Source organism: Serinus canaria, chromosome 4A (assembly GCF_022539315.1).
Source record: "Serinus canaria isolate serCan28SL12 chromosome 4A, serCan2020, whole genome shotgun sequence".
Classification (NCBI taxonomy): Eukaryota; Metazoa; Chordata; class Aves; order Passeriformes; family Fringillidae; genus Serinus; species Serinus canaria.
In genome coordinates this window covers 10,932,670-10,953,304 of record NC_066318.1, presented here as the reverse complement: position 1 = coordinate 10,953,304, position 20,635 = coordinate 10,932,670, and the positions used below count along the sequence as shown (strand labels likewise).

General features: G+C 45.7%; 1 protein-coding gene across 2 annotated transcripts in view; it reads right to left on the bottom strand.

The window, feature by feature from the left end:
- Positions 1–17,372: 17,372 nt before the first annotated feature.
- The window catches only part of GAB3 (GRB2 associated binding protein 3), a 63,777-nt gene continuing 60,514 nt past the window's right edge, over positions 17,373–20,635 (bottom strand). For both annotated transcript variants that reach the window (XM_018914341.3, XM_018914342.3), the window contains exons 9-10: positions 20,392–20,505; positions 17,373–19,392 (exon numbers count right to left, since the gene is read on the bottom strand). In XM_018914341.3, the coding sequence (XP_018769886.1) occupies positions 19,276–19,392; positions 20,392–20,505 (231 nt within the window). In that variant the 3' untranslated portion in view covers positions 17,373–19,275. The remainder of the gene's footprint in view (positions 19,393–20,391; positions 20,506–20,635) is intronic.

Below are 20,635 nucleotides of genomic sequence, written 5' to 3'. Positions count from 1 at the left end.
TAAAAGCACTAAAGCAGGAAACACTTGCACTTACAGTACTGTGTATTTCACTAGTACATAAAACTTTTGTCTTTTCATAACATTTGTGTGATATAGAAGGTGTTTCTTAGGTGCTTCAGCATATTCCTTATTGATCATGACAGGGAGCAAGGACTACTGAAAAATCTTCTTACCAACTAATGCTCCATGCTTAAACCATTTTTGTACCCAGCACAAAGGTTTATACATTCTTATTAACTAATATCCCCTGTCCTTTAACAGACACTCCCATTCTGTGGGTTTCTTCTACTCCTCCAAATGTTCATAAGAACAGGCTATAATTTGAGCCCATCTTTCAAGATGGGTGCTCAGGGCAGGAGAAGCAGCATGTGAAGTTCTTGGGCACCATCACCAGCTTGGTTTGTGTCATCATTGCAGTCACTCAATGCCTTGTGAAACTCCCTCTTTTTCAGCCCAGTTCATTCCTGGTGGTTGCTCCCAATGTGGTGAGTATGTAGTGCTCACCTTGCCATCTTCATGGCTGTGTCCAGCACAGTCCAGAACATTGCCAGGACCTGCCATATCAAAACCCAGCCATAACCCTCTCTGCCAGGGGGATTTAACTTGACTGCAGCACGTTTTACATTCATGAATGACCACTGTGATGGCCTCCATGGTCAGGTCCCTCCTTGACCATGAGGCCTTCTGTATATGCAACTGGAGGGATGGGGAAAAAATTAAAATTGAATGCCAGTACACAGCACAACCCTATGAGGGCTGCTGTGGGGAAGATCAACTCCATTCCAGCCAGACCCAATAAATGTAAAGAGAACAACAAAAGTGAGCAGGGTCAGCAGCAGAGATGTCTCTTTTGATACCATTGAAAAGCAAAACAACACTGAACAAATATTAGCGAATGAACTGGGATGTGTAATGTCGTGAATGAAGGATTTCTATAGACCTAAGGGCAGAAATGCATTAATACATGGTCACTGATACTAAATTATTGAACATTTCCTGTGCTGGGAAAAGCTACAACCTCTTCAGTCTCACTGGCAACAGGCAATTTCCAGCTGCCTTATTTTTGTTTTAAGGCTTGTAGTTTCTGAGGAAAAAGTGATTTTGAATCTTCAAAGCCTGAGGGAACATCAAAACAGTGAGAAAAGAAGAGATGGAAAGATTAAATACACATTACAAATGTCTACATCTCTTTGGGCCTGTCTAAACAGGGAAGTTCTTTTGCAATAAAGGAGGGTGTGAGCTGAAGCACAGCAGCCATTCTGTACTACCTCCTTCCCCAGCAGGGACTCACTTATTTTATTCTGTTTCAGGAAGCCTAAATTCCACATAAAAGTGCCTGAGTTGAGTGTTTCCTTTAGCCATGGTTCTGTCTTTACTCCATGTGCTGGTCAGGCCCAAATCTGAGTTCAAATGTCCCTCTTCAGTCAGTGCACTGACTTGCTCTGGCTTCAGGCCATCCTATGCACACCCTAGATGGCTGCAGGTAGAATCACAGAATCATTTAGGTTGGAAATGACCTTTAAGATCATTAAGTCCAGCCATTAACCCAGTATTGCCACAGCCACCACCAAACCATATCTCCAAGTACCACATCTACACAGCTTTTAAATATCTCCAGGAATGGTGCCTCCACCACTGCCCTGGGCAACCTGTTCCAATGCTTGACAACCTTTTTGGTAAAGAAATTTTTCCATATATCAAACCTGAACCTCCTCTGGTACAACTTGAGGCTATTTCCTCTTGTCCTGTCCCTTGTGACTTGGAGGAAGAAACTGCCCTTCAGGCTCTGATGTCTGCCCAGGCTAATGCAAAAAGCCTTGCTCATGCCACTCTCCTGCACCTATGCTTTAGTTCATTTTAGTAAAGATGAGAAGTGGAAATTATATGTACAATTTACATCTCATTCATTTTGCTGCCTTCTGTTTACTATAGGGCAGGTAATGAATACATCAGACAGGAAATGTGGTCCAGGCTTGGATGCATATAAATAGTGCTTGGGGATAGTGGAGGGAGTGGATGGTTCTGGGCTTCTGCCATGGCTGAATGACTCAGATGGTTTTCCAGGGAAATGAGTATTTTACCAATGAGTAGTGAGCATGCTACAGGCTGACTCTACCTACAGCCCTGGGAATGCAAACAGTTTAGCAGCAGGTTTGTCAATAAATACCATCTGCTCAGTAGCACTGAATCCAAAATAGAGCACAACCTACCTTACTGGAGGCTGTTATTTTGCTGATAGAGTTGAGATAAAAATCACAACTCAATTATTTTTTTTAATACTTTGATTGTGATCTGAAATTATAAAACTAAATGTATTCAGGCTTGTTCAATCCCAGTTTAAACCCAGGAGAGTTAAAATGTTGACATTAGCATTTTTCCTGGTGGTCAGTAAGACATCTGCATGGAGGAGTGAGCTCTAAACAGGGCTGCTTCTTTCACAGTTCAGGCACTGAAGGGTCTGAGAAACACCTCGATTCCACACTGCCTGCAAGGGAAGGAAACAAACCGTGGCAGCAGCAGAGATGGGATTCCTGGGGGCTGAGATGGGGCTTGAGGCTGATTTTCTGATCCAGCACTCCAGTCATGAGCAATGAGTCAATCCTTGTCCCAGCCTTTCTCTATACAGGGGCACCAAGAGTTCTTCTTGACTCCCAGTTTTCCATGAGCTTTGCCGAAGCAGAGTGCTTTGGGAATCTTGACTGCTGTCAGGCGTGGTTAAAATTGGATGAGGAGGTTTCTGGGAGAGAAACAAGGCATCAGCATCATTTATAAAGCCTCATACCAGAAGGAGTTTCAATGTTAGTTAATTAATTCTTACCTAAACAGAGACATGGCAGGAAAAACTCCACACACTGTTGTCCAACTTGGATTTATGGGTACCATATTCTGCCAGTCTCTTTTAAAGACCTTTGTTTCCCTCTCTCTGAGTTGTAAAATGTTGATAAGAAACCGAGCTCCAAAACTGGGACCCTCTATAGCTGGATTCATTCAAACCTTGCAAATCTGCAAAATGTAAGAAAATCAGATCATGAGGCCCTTCCTCCAGGACCTCACTTCAAGAGACCCTGACTAGTGACTAAGTTTGTCTCCGGGCTGGTTTTGGAGCCCACAAGATGCAAAAATTGTACACAATCCCTGGCCTTTAAGCCCCTTTTCCAAGCACCCTGCAGACATGATATTTATGCTGAACAGTGTAGGAGTGCTAAAGCCACACACTGGTTGTCACCTCTCCTGTCACATGAGGGAAGAAGGTCTCACTTCCTCTATCCCTCCCATTCAGCCCCTGACAAGGGGCAGAGACTGGGGCAGGACTTGGCACTGGGAGCTGTCTCTCCTCTTCCCAGCCATCTCCAACTTCTGCCTCTCAAACTTGACGGCTGGTGAAGTTTGAACTTTTAAATTGCTGGCTTTGTATAGAGAAGAGAGAAAGGAAAGAGGAAAAGAAAGAAAGGGAAGGAAAAACTAATCTGGAGTTATGCCACAGTTGCAAAAATTGCTGGGAGGCAGAAAGGCAGAACTCCTGTGGCTTCCATTGCAGCAGCTGGTTGCTGTTCCTGCCCTTAGGCTCCTCGTGTTCTTTGCAGGTGTATGGCTGTCAATAACAACAGATTTGAGAAGATTTCTGATTTATTTCTGAAGTACTTCCCTGTGAAAGAGTTTCTATTTGGTGAAGAAGCTGTTGTGGTTCCATCTACTGAGCAATTGACCAAGGTTCATGGAAGTCTCCTTTGCCTGACTTCTCTGTTTAAAAAATTCCATGTTTTTTTAAAGGGAAAACAAAAGAAATACTACAATTTGATGCAATTGGTGTAATATAATTATTCCAGGTTTGGTCTGTTACTTCCTGAGTAGGTTTATGAGAAGGGTTTTGAAAAGCAGGACCTGAGTATGGTGTCTCATACAAATTTAGGATTGAGGTTTAGGCTTGGAAGATCAGTCTTGGTTAAAGGGGGAGGGCTCAGTTTTGACTTTGGGTCTGTCCCAGGACAAACACCGTTTATTTTCCAGAACCATATATGTGTGTGTGTGTCTGTGTGTCTGTGTGTCTGTGTGTGTGTGTCCACTGAGAAATTCTGATACAGAAGTCACTGCTGGTGTTAGCAGACACTTAAGGAGGTGTAATTCTCACCTGAGGAAATGGCATGGCTGCCCTGCTCCAAACATTTCAGAGGGCTTGGGTTGACAGGTGACCAGTGTATTTATTCATTGTTTCCATCACCTTGGGGTTCATTCCAGGTGCCTGTCGGTGAGAGGGGACTCATGGTGATAAGACAGGGTATGAGGCAGGTGCTGGAGCTTTTTTGGCAACCTCAGAGATTGCAGCTTGGAGAAACCTTGGTCAGGACCAGGAGAGCTATTCCCCACCCTTACACTTATTATTTTAACTATAGACCAAATAAAACCTGCAGAAGCAAGAAAGCTAAAATCATCAGCCTAATAAAATTATACAAATTGTGGACCAAAGCAGATTCCCAATGTTTCCATCCCTGCCAAGGAAAAGGAGCATACCTGGCTTGGGGGAAAAGGATCTGTGTGTGTGTGTGTGGGGGGGCTGTGCCATGGCAACAGAGGCAGGAGCTAGCAGCACAGCCTCCAGAAAAATATAACACTGCCAATGGAAATCAATCTTGTATTAAAATCAGTTTAAAGCACTCCTTGAAATTACAGCCCATCAGGCATTAGTTTCATACCAAATAAATAAATGGGAACAAAAAATAACAATAAAAACGAGACATTTGGCTAAGCAGGAATAAAGAAGGACAAAGCTGCAGATGCTTATAAAGGAAAATCTTCAATTTCAGTTCCTTAAGTGTGTCAGTGAAATGGAAGATAAGGTCAGCACATACCTTTTATCTAGAGTTGCAAAAAAAATCCCCTGAACAAACCAGAAAAAGGCTTGGACAAATGAGCTTAGGCACTTGTGAGATGCCATCAAGGTATCTTGCTGTGTTACTAAGTGCTCACAAGCCTCTGAAAAGCTGATCCTGAAAGGGAGACACAGAATTAGATGCAAGCAGTAGAATTACAAGTATTTTGAAATTGAAATGCTTGTTTGCAATACCTTGCTGATAGAAGAAGCACCAAGTCAATGACACTGAAACACGGTGGTTTTGAAATTCTCCAAGAGATGATTTTTTTGGAATGTGGGATTAATGTTTTTAATACAAACTGAAATAAACCAAATAAAGATATTTGAATTTAGAATTTAGCACAAGCACTAAGAATTTAACCAAAAATGGGGTGTTCACAGAGGTAACTGAGAGGCTCTAGAGACAGATGAGTGGCTGGTCACAGTGGAGGAAGGAGCCTGAGCTGGTGTTGCAGCAAGTACTGTCAGATGGAGTGGCTCCCACTGTACACAACCTGCCTTTGCCACTTGTCCTTTTGCCTGTGCTGTGGGAAATGCTACATCCAACAAGCAGCCCCATGTGCCACAGAACTAATAAATGAATGAAGGGATAATTTTCGATGGGTTTATGCTGGGGACTGGCAGACTGAGTTCTCCAAGGCTGCAGCACAACTCGGTTGCTTAAAAGACATCAGAGAAGCCACACACTGCAAATGTTCTAACCACAGGAAAAACTCAAATGGTAGTTCATGCTTTACTAAGCACCAGTGAATCCACATGAGAGAGAAACCTTAAGTGAAGAGTGGATTTTCTGGTGTCTAATAGCCACTGACTCCTGATCAAGTTTTTTTTTTCCCAGGGTTTAATTAATTCTCTTGCCTCTTTTGGTTTTTTTCAGCCTGATTAGCTGCTCTCACAAAATTTGCAAGCAAGACATTTACTTCTTTGAAAATAAGGTGGGCTCAAGAATTACTGGGGAGAGGATGGATGGAGTGTGATCTTACAGGAAAATGCTGAAAATCAGATCCCATCAGCTGGGCAGGGCCAGGAGAAGCTGCTGTGCTGAGCGTGCAGATGAGAGCTGAGCATGGTATTTTTAGAAAGTCAGCCAAGCAGAGAGTACCACGTTCCTTTCTGTGCTCTTCCCTTCTTTTTACATAAGCCATCATCATCCCAGAGGTGAGAATGGATGTACCAAGTATCAGCTATAAAATAGCTGGTTTCATGAGGTAACATTGCTAGCTAGAGAGGTGAAGTTTTGTTATCCACCACATTGCCTGGGAGGGAAAAAAACATCAGGGGCTGGACAAGTTTCAGGGCACAAGAATGCTGTGCACAGGACAGTGCCCTGTGCTCCATAGGCAGCTGGCACAAGGATCCTCTGGCTGCTGCTGAAAGCCCTGTGGCCAAATTTCATGCACATTTCCAAAGTGTGGAACACAGACATGTTAAGAGCACAAGCCTGTGCATGTGCTTTGCTCTTGGCAAGCATGGGTTTATTTTACCTTTCTTTGTGATCAGCTAAAATGAAAATGTTTATTAGCTGCCCGTTGTTATTATTTTCACAGCTGTGAAATGGTCTTTGCATTACAATCAGTTGCTTTGGCTCCTATTGTATTTTGAAGTGTTAAGGTTGTGCAGGCTGAGAGTGTGCCGGCAGTGACAGAGACATTTGTTTGCTGAAAAGCCATTTGCTTGGTTTCCAACTACACCATCATGCCTATTCAACAACATCCCCTCTTCCCCTGGGTTTCATCATCCCTACACCCTTAAACATCACAGCACAACCCCAGTCTTGCTTTTTGCAAGAATTCTTCTTCTGTGTATAAAATTAATCAGCAAAAATGGAAAGGGAGTACTGGCAACCCCTCACCAATCGCCACTTCTGACAGGTTTTCCTCTGATGAATGCAAGTGTGGGGTTTAGTATGCAAGCACACACAGCATCTTGCTGATGGATGAGCCTTCCATTCCTCACACAGTGGTGGGGTTGGTGTTACAGGGCAATGCAGTCACAGGCACTGGGCTCTGCAGTGTCATGGAAAGAGTCTTTTTCTGCCCCAGCAGAAAGTGCACCAGAGAAGGTGATGGTAGTTTCTGTGTCCCTGCTTGAGTGGAGCAGCAAAACCCCACTTGAGAACTGATAGTGGCAGCATGGCCACAGCAGGGCTACCTGTGAATTGAGCTCATGAAGGAAATGGCATCACTTTCTTCTTCAGGCAGCAACTGAGAAGGGCCTGGGGCTGTGAGGGCTGCAGAGGCAGCCAGAGAGGGTGTTCATTGCAAACACCACCAGCTGGGCCATCCTTCACCAGGGTGTCACCCACCCCTGGAGGCCATGGGTTTGGAGTGGGGGGCAATGGGCCAACATCTGACCAGGATTAACTGTGATGGGTGTTCCTGGGGCTTGGATATCTCTGAGTCTGGCCTAGGAACACCACCCACCATGGGGTGTCTGGGGAACCATCCAGCAACCACACAAGTGTCCATGCCAGAGGGTAAAGGCATCTACATTAACATGGACAGTTTTCTGCCTGCTTCAGAAGGTAGAACATGGCAAAAATTACAAAACCAGAGACTGCAACGATTCTTGCAGTCAAAACTGTCATGGAGTGAACTGCCATGGTGCAGCTTGGGGCCCCTCCACCCACAGCTCTGGGTGTTGGCAGGTTCCCACCCCGTGGCTGGTGCACCCTGCTCTGCTGGGCATAGCCTGATACTGCTGGTTATCTCCCTGGGACAAGGAGCCCAAGACACTGGAGGGGAGATGTTTGTACCAAGGCCTTTCCAGCTCACGCAGGGCTCACACCTCTGTCTTGCTGTGTGCCAGAACCCTGTGACAGCAGCACTGGCGCTGCTGGTGTTGAGGAGCTGCAGAGTTGGTGTCACCAGTCCCATCTGAGTTCTGCAGTAAAGGCCACTTCTATATGACCAATATTGCAATGGATCTCACAGACAGCATGGAGTGAACCTGGCTGTAGCCATCCCTCACTGACCTGATCAGGAGCAGAGTTGTTACAGGTGGCTGCACCTTATTTGTCTTAACCAACCCTTAAAATCCTGACCCCAGGATCCACAGCATGGGCTCAGACCCACATGACACTGAGAGCATGAGAGAGCACATTTCCCATAGTAATAAATACAGTTGAAAGCTGAAGTCACCATGGCTGGAGTTTTGCACCATCCTGATCACAGCCCAAGCTGCTGGTGGTGGTCACACTGCCCCTGGGCAGCTCTGCATGGGGGAGGTGACAGGGAAAACTGGCATTTCCCTGTCCCTTTCCCAGGCAGCACAGGGAGCTGCTGGAGTGGGCATGGCCTCCAAGGTTTTGGTGTGCACAGGCATGGCAGAGCAGGCACTGGGCAGCCAGGCAGACACAGAAATGGAAACTCTGGTCTTCCCTCAGGAGCAGTGCAGCTCCAGGCCAGCTCCCACATGCCTCTGTGTCTCAGTGTAACAGGCAGATGTCTTCTGCTTCTTGAGACTATGTGCATAGATGTGTCCTCAAGCTATATATAGATACACATTATAGAGATAAAAATTTTTTATACAGATAGAGGACTGCTTGCTTTTTAGTTCCAGCATGTACTGTTCCACTGGCAGCCCCTCAGGGCTGGGAGTCTTTCAGATGGGTTGTGAAATGGAGAAGAAGCACATAAGGAAGGTGTCTGACAGCCTGAGACATGGGGAGGAGGAAGTGAGCCCTGCCTGAAGGATGTCCTTGAGCTCTGTCCTTTGTGTCTAACTTGGTGGCACAAACAACAACCCATACCAGAAATTCTGGCTTTGGTAAATCCAAGTTGGGTTGCTCAGCCTTAGTAGAAGCAGACTGGACATCATGGACCTTGGCAGTGGACACCGTGGGGCTGGGAACAGGCAAGGGTAGCTGTGATTCTACAGCCAATTTAACATCAGCCAAAACAGCATGTTGACTGATTTTGTTACCAAGCAGTCAATGAAAAATGCCCTTTTATGAGAAATAATCCAGGTGAATTCCTTTAACTTGAGGGCCTCAGTCCTAGATTTCCCCTCAACTTTGCCCAAGGCTCTAGGAGTTACTCCTGGACTTGTTTCCCTGTGCTGTGGACACATGTGGGTGTGCAGGGAGCAGGAGGAATACAGCTGAACTTGATCCACTTCAGTATCATCAGCAGCAAAATGTGGTCTGTGGTAGCACCATTTTATTTATTTTCCTAAGAAGTGCTATCTTCAGCACTGAGGCGAAACATGTATTTGGAGATTTCCATGAAAATGACTCCAAACATCATCTTGAGATCGACTACTTCCCCCTGAAAGGATTCACAAGTTAAGATGGAAGATTGGCATTTCAGGTAGCAGTGGAAGCTGCTCCTCTTCTCTGCCTTGGTAGCAGCAGAGGCTGGATTTGGGCTCACCTGCACCCCCAGGTCTTGGCTGCAAGGACGAGAGATACTGGCTAAAAGAAATCCACTGGTGCTCTGTCCCCTCTGGCTTTGCCTTGTGATGCTTCCTGAGATTTGTGTCACGGATGGAGTGACACACTTCACCTGCAAGAGAGAAGCAGCAACATGGCAAGGTATGCTTGACTACTTACTGCAGAGAGGACAGGTCAGCCAGGAGTGTCAGGGACTCTCCTGTTGAGACACAAGGTTCCAGGAGGCCCCCTTGCATTCTGAACTCCTTTCTCAGGGGAGTCTGTGTGCAGCTGTATCCAGACATAGACACAAACTTGGTCAGTGGTTTAGGTCTGAAGGACTGTACATGCCCAAGCAATTCTGTGTATCACTTAGCTAAGATTTCAAAGTTTCAGCACACTTATTCTTAATTCACTTCATCTGATAGGACAAGGATTCTCTCAGCCTTGAGGAGAAGGTGTTCTTCCTCAAGGGCAGCCCTAGTCCTGCAGCCTGCTCTGATGCAGGAGAGCTCAACAGGCATTGGGCTGTCTACTATTTATGGAGGAAGATGACTGATTTATGGTCATATTTACATACCAGCTGTATTTTGGTTGGCACATGCCCAGGCAGCCCTCAGCTGTTGAGCAAGAGGAATGGCCCTCAGCTATTGACATTATTTGTCTTCCCACAGTCCAAAACCATCTCAGCCACCACTGGTGGCTATTGCTTAAGCAGAAAGTGGGGAAGCTCATCACCATGGCTGGCTATTAAAAAAAAAGCAATCACAGCACAAAGTATATTCCATGACTACTGAAAGTCCTTGCCAGCACCAAGTGCTTTCTTTCACCAAAGTATTCTCCTTTTTTCCTCCCCTCTGCTGTTGGGGTGACGGCCATCAGGCCACTCATGATATGAACAGCAGATAAGGATTCTCTCTAGACCTTTTGAAGGACAGATATTTACATGCTTTCCAAGCCAAAATAAAAGGTGATGGTTGGGGATGTGGAAGTTTTGTTCCCCTGAGTTCCCACCCATGTAGCCACAGCCATCTTTGGACACCTTGTGCCCACCCTAAAGCTGCTGCCAACCCCTCACCAAAGTGGGATTGAATGCACTGGAGTCTCCTGGGCTGTAATCCCCCAGTGGAAGCAGCAGGCAGGCATTGGGCACAGCAGGGTAGGGTTTGCATTTTGCTCAGCACTATCTCACCCTGTGCCTTGCAGCTTTCCTCACTGGGATTCCCCTGCCTGCCCTGCCCTTGGCCCTTTGTACTGGGGGGGGGGGGGTTGGTGGGGAGGGGAAGCAATCATCTCCCCAGTCAAGTGGCCAGATCACAATTTTACAAACAGGTTGCTCAATCTGGGCTGGAGTTACTGATCCCATCTCACACTGACTCTGCAGCACCAGGAAGCCTTTGTGTCAATGTTTTCCAGGCAGAGGGCTCTGCTTGGCTGCAGTGCGAGTGTCAGAGTTACCAGAGAAATCTGATTTTTAAGTATTTTCTGACCATTGAGAGTTAAAAGGTTGTTGCAAAAGCCCATCCCACCAGCTGCTAAGGCACAGTACTTGTAGGCAAGGCTTCTGGTGGAATGTGATTTTTTCTGCCTCCTCCTGAGGCTGCGGGTTTCCCTCCCCCAGGTACAAGACTGAGACTTTTCCCCAGGGTGGAAGCAGCTGGGTGTGTTTTCCTCTAGATCCACAGAGCAAAAGGAGCTTGCACAGGGCTCCTACACTGTGAAAGCCAGCTCCCCATGCTGGAGGCTGGTGGGCACACAGAGCTGTTCCCACAGCCAGGCATGGGCTCCATGCTGGAGCTATCATTTTACAGTCAGAGCTGTTTAGAGAAAAGTCTGAAGAGGTGTATGGATGGTAAAGTGTGTGGTTTGTGGTTGTCTGGGGTTTGTTTTTTTTTTGGTTTTTTTTTTTTTTTTTGTTTGTTTGGGTTTTTGTGTGTTTTTTGGGTTTTTTATATAAACATGGAAAAAAGAATTGTCAAGACATTTCTGGCTATTCCAAATTTTATTTTGGTGCAAAACTCAGATTCTGGCTGTGCTGATTGTGGAAATCCATCTTTATTTTTTCTCCCTGTCATTTTGTCTTAACATGCCATGCAAGTTCCCTCCTGAGCTGTCTCTGGTGCATTGCTCAGCTCTGAAGGGCAGAGCCCCCCCGCCCCTGTCCTGGGGTGAGCACATTCCTTGTGCTGAGCAGGCAGAACAGGACGGATTTCCTTCGGTGCCATTTCCTGATGATTTCTGACTAACTGTGGAGGAAGTTAAACCAAAGAAATGATGAATCTTCTATTTTTTATTTTAAAAACACTTTTAAAAAGACATCTATTGTTTTGAACTGTAAACAGCCTGCCTTGCTGTCCTGCTGCCTGCCTCATCTTCATGCATGAAATTTACACCAAAAGCCAGATAAATTTTCTTCTGGAAAGCCCTGACCATTTTGGGGGAACTTCATTTGCCACGGTCAGTACACTGGGCTTGCTCAGTGCTTTAAAATAAATTCTTCATAGTCTAAATGAACATACCCTGAGGTATGACTGAGTCACCTGCTCCTATGGCCAAGGGCAAATCTCTCCGTCTGGATTTTTGGGGCCCCAAGGGGCCTGGGCACAGCCCTGTGGGTGTGAAGCTGCTCATCAGAGGAAGCAGCAGCAGCAGGAGGCAGGAGAGGGTCAGTCTGTCCCTGTAGCCCTCCTGGGGCTGCCTGCACCTGGGCACAGCCTGCCACCATGCTGGCTGGGCATGTCCTCAGGCAGCTCAGGTGTGAAGGGGAACAGCTTGGTGTCAGTCTGGGGCTGGTGGCAGGGATCTCAGCTGGATGCCACTGCAGTGGCGGCACACAAGCCCCGCTAGAACTCCTCCTGTAAACTTTGTCTCCCTTTGCCTGATAAGCCTGGCTGCTTCCTTCCACATTAATGCTAAACAGAGACATGGAAGGCTTATGGAGATCTCTGGGATTTAATGAATTCTTGTGTTGCTCAATCCTCCATGTCTTTCTGTAGAGGAATTCTCAGTTTCAGGCTGTATAAAAGGTTGCATTTAAAGCTTGTCCTGAATTTTGATCTGGAAATTTAAAGGAAAAAGCTCTATTTCCCTTCTGGCACCTCCTCAAGTGCTTGCAGACACCTGCCAGTGCTGCCTCTATTTGATGTCTTGTCCTTTCACTGTTGTGTAACTCTACAAACACTCTGTGGCTTCCCAGAAAAAACCAAGATGCTGGCAGAGTGACAGTCTCCTGGAGCAGGTGATAGAAAGGATTCTTCATGGGAGGGGTCTGTGGTTTTTCCTTTCTGCTAAGAAGTGACAGCAGCAGTGGCAAAGCCAGCCCTGTGAAGATAGCAGCATAGTCAGAGGCAACTCCAAGAAGCTGAGCTCCTGACAAAGAATGGAATTTTTGAATGAAGGAGCAAAACTGAACTGCAACAACCACCCCAAACACATGCCATGGAAACACCCCCTCAAAATGCTCCAAGCTTTAAGGCCCTCAGTGTGAGCCCACCAGAGAGCAAGGGCTTTTCAGGCTTTTACACAGTGATGGATATGCCAAGATTCCCAAAGCTGTCAGAGCAGGATGTTGGGGCTGTTTAACAATAAGCTTATGCTAAAATCAGATGTGAAAAGAAAATCAAAGGAGAACAAAACAGGACAGTGAATGAAAGGTTGGGTTGCTCCCTGCTCACTCCTGCATTACAACAGGGCCTGGGATCAGCTCCCCAGGTGGGAATGGGCTGAGCCTCTGCCAGTGCATCCTTTGTTTGTGCTGGATGTGGTACCCCTGGCTCCCAGTGTGCTCCCATAAATATGTATAACCTGATAGCTGAGTCCCTCTGCACTCTCTGCCCTAAACAACTGAAGAGGAGCTTTGGATACTGTTTGATGGGGAAATGCAGATCTTAAGACCTGTCAAAACACAGTGTGAAGCCTGCATAAGTTGCTAGCAAAAGTGCAGAACTAAGACCCCACAAATTCAGTGTTGTTTCTGCTACTGCCACTGGCCTGGGGGATGTCACTGTCCTGCAAAAGCCACACGAATAATTGGAAGTAAAGTATGGCTCTGTTGCCAAAACTCATGGAATTCTCCTGGAGAGAAATGAGATATCATCACTGTTGTGTTGAGTTGATACAGAGCCCAAGGACTATGAAAGAATGCCTGTTTCTAAGCTCTACTGAGCTTCTACCTAAAAAAGCTCTACTGAGCTCTACCTAAAAAAGACCAAAGCAATTGCACTTTAACCAGAAGAGTTGAAGAGACAAAAAAGGGCAGGGCTGAGAGGCTGAATCTGAGAAAAAGGTTCCTCACCCCACTGGAACAGCCTCTGTAAGGAAGTGGTCACAGCACTCAGCCTGCCAGAGCTCAAGAAGAGTTTGGACAATGCTCTCAAGCCCATGATGTGATCCTTGGGGCTGTGCTGTGCAGGACCTGGAGCTGGACTTCAGTGTTTGTTGTGGGTCTTTTCCAACTCAAGGTATATTCTGTGATGCTGTGATGGGGAATTACTGCCTTTTTAGAGAGGTTTGTTTTTCACACCCCATGAAGACAACCTGTTTTTGCCACCTAGCTGGCTGCTCTGTGGCTTTTTGCTTCAGGGAAGTATTTAATGTGGTTTGAAAATACAGATGTAACTAGAGAGGCCAGCTTCTATAGAGCCAAGTGCTCACATACCCAGACATTTTTGCTGTCAGTTTTTTCACATCATTTTTATTATTATTGTTGTTGTTGTTATTATTATCCAGTCAGTGAGGTACTTTGCACAGAGGTGTGAGAAGTCTGAGCGCTTCCTGGCTCACCCCATGGCGGCAGGGCTGATGGTGGCTTTGATGCAGTTGTTTCCATCGAGGCTCTGGGAGGAGGGGCAGTTGAGGGAGGTCTCTTTTCTGGGAAGTGCTCCCTGGTGAAAGGGCTGTTGCCCTTTCTGCTGGGCAGAGCACATGGAAGAGCTGTGAAACATCAGTCAGACTTTATCTGTCTGACCTGCCCTCCCTTGAAGACCAAACACAAAATGTCACGGAGTTCCCTTCTATCAAGCCTGCAGACGAGGGCTTATCTAAGCCACACGTGTCTGTGTGTCTTGAGCTGAGCAGTCAGCTTTCCATCAGTGGCTCTCCAAGCACTACACCTCCCTCCATCCCCTCGCTGTGTCTCCAGCCAGATTACAAAGCATACAGAACCAAAAGTGCCACTCGCCTGAAGAAATAAATAAACTATTTCCAAACTACCTGACTTGTTAGCAGCAAGGCCTGCTCAGCTCTGCTCCCATGGACTGCCTTGTTTCATCTCCCAAATCCCAAGATGTGCACACTGAAAGGATCCCACATCCCTAGCTTGCTGCATGTGGAAATTATATTACCAGCAACTACACTCCTCAGCACAGAGCAATTAAAAGACCAGGTTAAATAACAACCAGCCTTTGTATCCAAGCCTGGAGCATGTGCTGAATAAATTTGTGCTTGTGCTCTACATGGCTGGTCAGGAGCTGTGGCCCCTTCCTGCCCTTTGGCTGTGGCTGGGACTGGGGGACTGCAGCTCACCCTGACCCAGGAGGAGATAGACACGAGCCCAAGTCTCAACTTCACAGTTCTTTGTTATTCCACAAATAATCTCCCTGATACACAGGCATATGACATTTGTTTGCAAATGTGTTTGAACTTGCATCCAAATATTTTATATGAACAAGTCACTGCCTAATAAGAGAATTTAAAAATGGAAAAAGCATGAAATGAAAGATGTGGGAGCTTATCCCATGAGGACCTTCACTTACCAAAATAATTAAAGTCACAGCTACCTTTTATATTAATTTATTAGAAAAAAGATACAGTTTAATGTGCAAATATATACACCAAACATTACAATGAAACATGAGGAAGGTGAGCCCCTTCCCTCTAGCAATGACTTGTCCCTTCGTAACAGAGATGACTGTTTAATGCTTCCCCACAGATTTACAAATACAAAAAAATGTATAATGCTTCATTTGCACAAGAAAAAGTTAATTCTTATTTGAAAACAAAAAAATATTCTGGCTTTGACATGGCAAATGTCTGCTATTTTGGTGGCTTTCATTTTTTTAAACCTGAGCAAGTTTTGCGGAACAGGGGGACAAAGGGAAGGCATTGCCCTGTACTTCGTTCTCATCACAGCATCTGATGGTCTTTGAATTACTAAACTTCTGAATCACTGCAAGTGAATGCAACTCCAAAATCTACATCTAGTTAGTGACAATGAAGAAAGCAGGTGCTACCACTGGCAAAGTGAGCTGGCTGAACACACCTTGCTCCAGTTACATGGCTGCTGGCATTTCTCAGGTTAAGTGTTCATTTCTGCCAGTAAGGAAATTAATGCTGCCTCCTGTCATAAAGGAATTAGAAGGATGAAATGTAGTTTAATCCAGAAAGCAAATCAGTTGTGGACCTGCTATGCCTTGGTCAAATGTGCAGTCATTGAAGGAGAGAGTAAGGCCATATTAAACACATCAGTGGGGGAACCAGCTGATGGCCCCAACAATAACCACAGGACTCAAACCATCAAGCTTGATTGCTTTTGAAGTCATCCTGCCACCAAGCTTCATCCAGCAGCTCCACAAGGTGACATTTCCAATTAAACTAGAACAGTTCTATTTATTTAGTGCTCTCCCTATTTTTAATGAGAGGCCCCAGCAGTTCTGGACAAGGCACTACAATACCTGGGCTGGGCAGTGCCAATTTCCCCAGCAGAGTTTGCTAAGGGACCACTGGCCACTCTGTGCTCATTTAGGTGTGGAGCATCTCTCTGCATCAGCTCTCACCACACTTTTGGAAAAAATACGTGCAAGTAACAGACCCATGGCAAAAAGAGGACACCATCAGGAGTGTGCCTGGCTGGCCCCAGAGCCAGTACTAACCAAGGGCTCTGGCCTGGGCTATATTTTCAGACATGACACTGTCAAAAGCTGACTCAGTTTTCAGGTTTTCCTTCCTTCTCGGCCAAGGGATTAGGATTTAAGAACAGACTTAACTAGAGAGTAACTCCTTTTTGCTCTGTAACACTCCTCCACTGCCAGCAGATTGCTCTATGGTTACTGGCCCACAGGTGGCTGCTGCAGCTCCCCTCACACCCAAATCCTTAGTGGTGAGGTGGCCACAGCAGATTTGGCTTTGCCAAATCCTCCCACCATCCTGCTCCTCTTTGCCCTCTTTGAAGGATTGTGGAATTTGACCAAAACAAAAGGAAAAAAAAAAAAGCCTTTGAGAAGGACACCTCTGTTTTTAAATTTTTTTTCCCCAGTATTTTTTGATTGCTCCTGTTTCATGTGTTATACCTGCACAAGAATGTATCTCATGGGCCCTGGACCAGCTGGTAAAAAGGACTTTACATGAAAAATCAGAATAAACAATCAAAATTAGCTCTAAGTTAAAAGTAAAAGTTAGAAACCAGTGAGCAGCATTTGATCAAGATAAGAGTGTTGTGAGGGCAAGCAGGGGACACGGGAAGTTGAAAGGGGCCACTCTCTAAGGACAGTCCCTGCCAAGCTATATGCTTATGTCCTTTTAGGGGAGTAGAAATCCAGATACAGCTCTTTCTTCTCTAAACTTCTGAATGATCCGTTAGCCAGGTTTGTTGAAGTTTAAATATTTTTACAATAAACTAGAATAACAAGTGAGTCAGTTGTCTCCAATAACTTGTGTTTTTCCACTTCAGAAGATTTTCTGACAGCATGAAAGGAAACACTCCAGTCAAACACGAGCTGATCTGTATGGGACTCTGATCCACATCAGAGGCTGCTCTGCCATCACTCCACAACCTGGGAGCTGCAGTAGAACGTAACTTCACTCACCCTTTGTGGAGGTTGTCTGCCTGTAATTTAAAATGCCTTTTAGCTGGTTTCAGTACATCAGCACATACCAAGAGCTTTCAGCGACACGTGTTATTTGCATACTTTGAAAGAAAGGCAATTCTTCTGAGCAGAAAGGCAAAGGTCTCAGTACCCATGGCCTGTCCCTGCTTCTCTGACAGCTCTGTGCAGGTGCAGATCTCCCCTGCCTCTCCCCCAGATCACAATATCACTCCTGGGGCATGGGTGTTCCCAGCTCTGCTAAGTCAGTTAGAGGACAAAACAGCTGGGTTTTAACAAACTGAATTTCACACCAGACAGACAAGATGTATGTATGTATAGTTGGAACTATTTTCAAAATTTTTACTGACATCAACTTTCATTTGAGAGCTTTGGTGAGGGGGGGAAGAGCAGGGCAGGGGGAACAGCAGGTCAGCTACCTGCAGGACCAACCCTGGATTTCCAAGCAGCTCTAGACCAGGACACTTCACACCTGCAGGCCTGGGTGCCCAGTTTGCCCCAGTCAGTGAAGGCGCTGGTGAACCTTGTTCTTGCAGGGTAACCTAGTGAAATCCTGGTCACCACAGATCCCCAGGGGCTGGGCTAAAGAACCAGTGAGACTTGCAAGCCCTTCAGCTCTCTTGAGGTAGGAGGAAAACTGTGTTTCTGTTAGCTCTGCTGCCTCTGCCACAGGATGTGTGATGGCCTCCCAGAGTGCCTGAATGATGGGAGCACACAGGGTGTAAGGAACAAGTTGAGTAGGAACCTTGAAATGCCAGTGGTTTCTGCAGTGGCATTTTTATGACCTCTGTTTGGTAGATTAGAATTTTTAGGATGTCAGGTTACAGCAATGCAACGTGGTAACAACAGGCACATGAAGGGAGGCCAGCAAATTGGCACTGTCAGAGAAGAAATCTTTTATAAGGGTCCTGTCTGTCTGTCCCTGTTGACAGCATCAGACATCTTATGGCTACTGGGACTCATCTACAGGAGCAAAGCCTGTGAGACCAAATCCAGTGTGGGTCACTCAGCATCACTGCCCACTTCCATGAGTCAAGTGGCTGTGTGCCACTGTAAAATACAGACCACAGCCAAGCGTTTAAAGTTAAATATCTTATAAACTATACACACATGTCATCCTGAGATAGTGCCTGTAACAAGTCCCAAGGTAGATAAGCTTCCTGAGCCCAGAGGTCCTCATGCTGTGTGAGCACATTGTTGTCCTGTTTTGGCAGGCTCCTGGCCTCCCAGAGCACGCTGCACTTCCTAATGCTCTTTTTTCTTTTGGGGTGGGTCTAGTGAAACAATCAGCTTGACGACTGCTACCAGCATTCCAATGGCATTCCTTCTGCTGTTCAGATGAAAGCAGTCTTGATCCTTCGCCAGTTCTCTCAAGGCTTGCAGAAACAAGCTCACAGCTTCCCCTTCTATTTTTTGGCCAGCCAAGAGCTGTGTGGCTGCAGCCTCCTACTAGAAGAGCAGCTGTGCTGTGCCAAAGACACTTCCCAAGACAGGGGAGGGAACATCAGTAGGAATCAGACAGAAAAGTGACAGGTATGAGCCACAATGGAGGGAAGAAGCTGAGTACAATGACCATCATCCAGAGGGTCAAAGACCATGCATTCCAGCCGCATGGGCACGTAGTCCTCTTTTGAGTTCTGACAGCTTCAACTCACAGCCAGACCTTTTAAACCCAGGGGAAAAATATTTTTCAAAATTCTCTTTGCTTAAGCACTATATAGTCAAAAAGTTCTTATTATTGTTTCAGTATTTAGCCCTTAGTTGATTAGTCACCAAAACCTGTCAGATGCCTGTTGCCATAAAAGCACTCTGAGCACCTGCAGCATTTGTAGGAATATCAAAAAATAGCTTTAGCAACTAGGAATTAAGCAACAGAAGGAGAAGGCAGGACAAACTAGATTAATACAACTTGTAGTGGATTTGTTAACGTTAAGTGTATGACTCGTTGCAGAATCATGCCAGAAAATGGTACCATGGAGCATACTGGTAAGGGCAGTAAAAGGCTAATGCATTACTTTAGTCATCAGTGAACCACTCACTCACTCAACATACTTCTTCCAGCTGAAATCAAAGGTTTCCAGTAGAAATGCATCTACAGACTGTAAGCATCTTACAACTCTCTCTGCCTTTGAGCTCTCCTGTAATAGCTGCTTCATTAACATTGTGGTTCCAGTGCAAAAAAAACACCCCTCCAGATCCAAAATCTTCTTCCTTTATACTTTTGATTGTCGTTCATCTGTCCATTCCTGCTTAGTGTTCTGTAAAGCTTGAGTCTTCTGTTCATCTACCTGGACATAGTCCACTCTCTGTTCCTCAGACAGAAAAGGTTTCTATAGGACAGAGAGGAAAAAAACAATGTTTTAATTTTCAGGTTGAAAAGGGGTTCTAGTAATACTTAGCTTGATTTTCTCTTTTCCCTTTCCCCCGTTCCTTGATTGCTTCCCTTCACCTTGAAGCTCACAGTGACATCAGCTGACAAAAGCATTGCTTTACAGCCTGCTTTAGCTATAATTATCCATCTGCCACCCTGTCACTCAGCCCAGCACAGCAAGTGAGGGAAACATGCTGTACTGGCTATTTCCATGCAGATAATCATTCTCTCCTCATCTGAGTGATGCTGCTGCAGGGATAACCTAACTGATTTTAGATACAGAGAGGGTTTAAATAAGAAAGCTTAAGAGTCTTGTGTCTTTTGCGTCTTGGAGTATGGAGTGATGGGGAAAATGATACACAGGACATAAAATGATCCAAACTGACAACAGTTCATTGCTTTGCAGTGGTACCTACCCACCACCTGGGCAAGTTAGAAGTTCTTTGGAACAAGGAATGTATTTTCTCAGCATTGAAAAAGAAATTGAAACGGTTTTGGTGATGCAAGAAAAAAGATGCACATTTGCCAGATTATAAGAGATAGTTTTATCCCATTAATTTATCATGGGCTGCAAACTTGTTACTGCAGAGATTTTTGGGAAAACTAGCAGGAAAGGCTTTGTGGAGACTTGATGAAATGAAGGAGCATGCAGAGACCCTGCAAGCATCAACCTGCTGGCCCACAAGCCCTCATGGCTGCACTTCCCAGAGCAGTCTCATACCCTGGGCTCAGCTCATGTTAGCAGCATCCCTATGAGCCACACTAAGCACACCTTGCCAGCACCCTCACCATGCTTTTATCGTGTTAATCTTGGGTCTGACACAAATACAGTCAGCTGGAAACACGACTGGCCTCATCATGGCACTCAGGGCACCTAGCAGAATGCAACCCTGGGTCTGGATTTCCTCCCAGCAGACAAAAAGGAGGGAGGCTGCCAGGTTTTTCAGGTGACTCCTACCTTCTGCACAGGGGATGGGGAAGCAGAGTTAAAATCCAGTGCTAAGTAATCAAGGTTAGATTTCCTTGTCCATGGAAAAGCACCACTGTAGGGAGAGGTGGCCTGTCTCTGTTCCTGTCAGGAAAGAAGAAAAACTTTTAATGCTCTAAAAACATGATTCCAGAAGGAAACAGGATCACAACTGGGAGTTGGGAGATTCGCCTGGCAGAATGTGAATGAGAACAGTCAGGGCCCACATAATTGT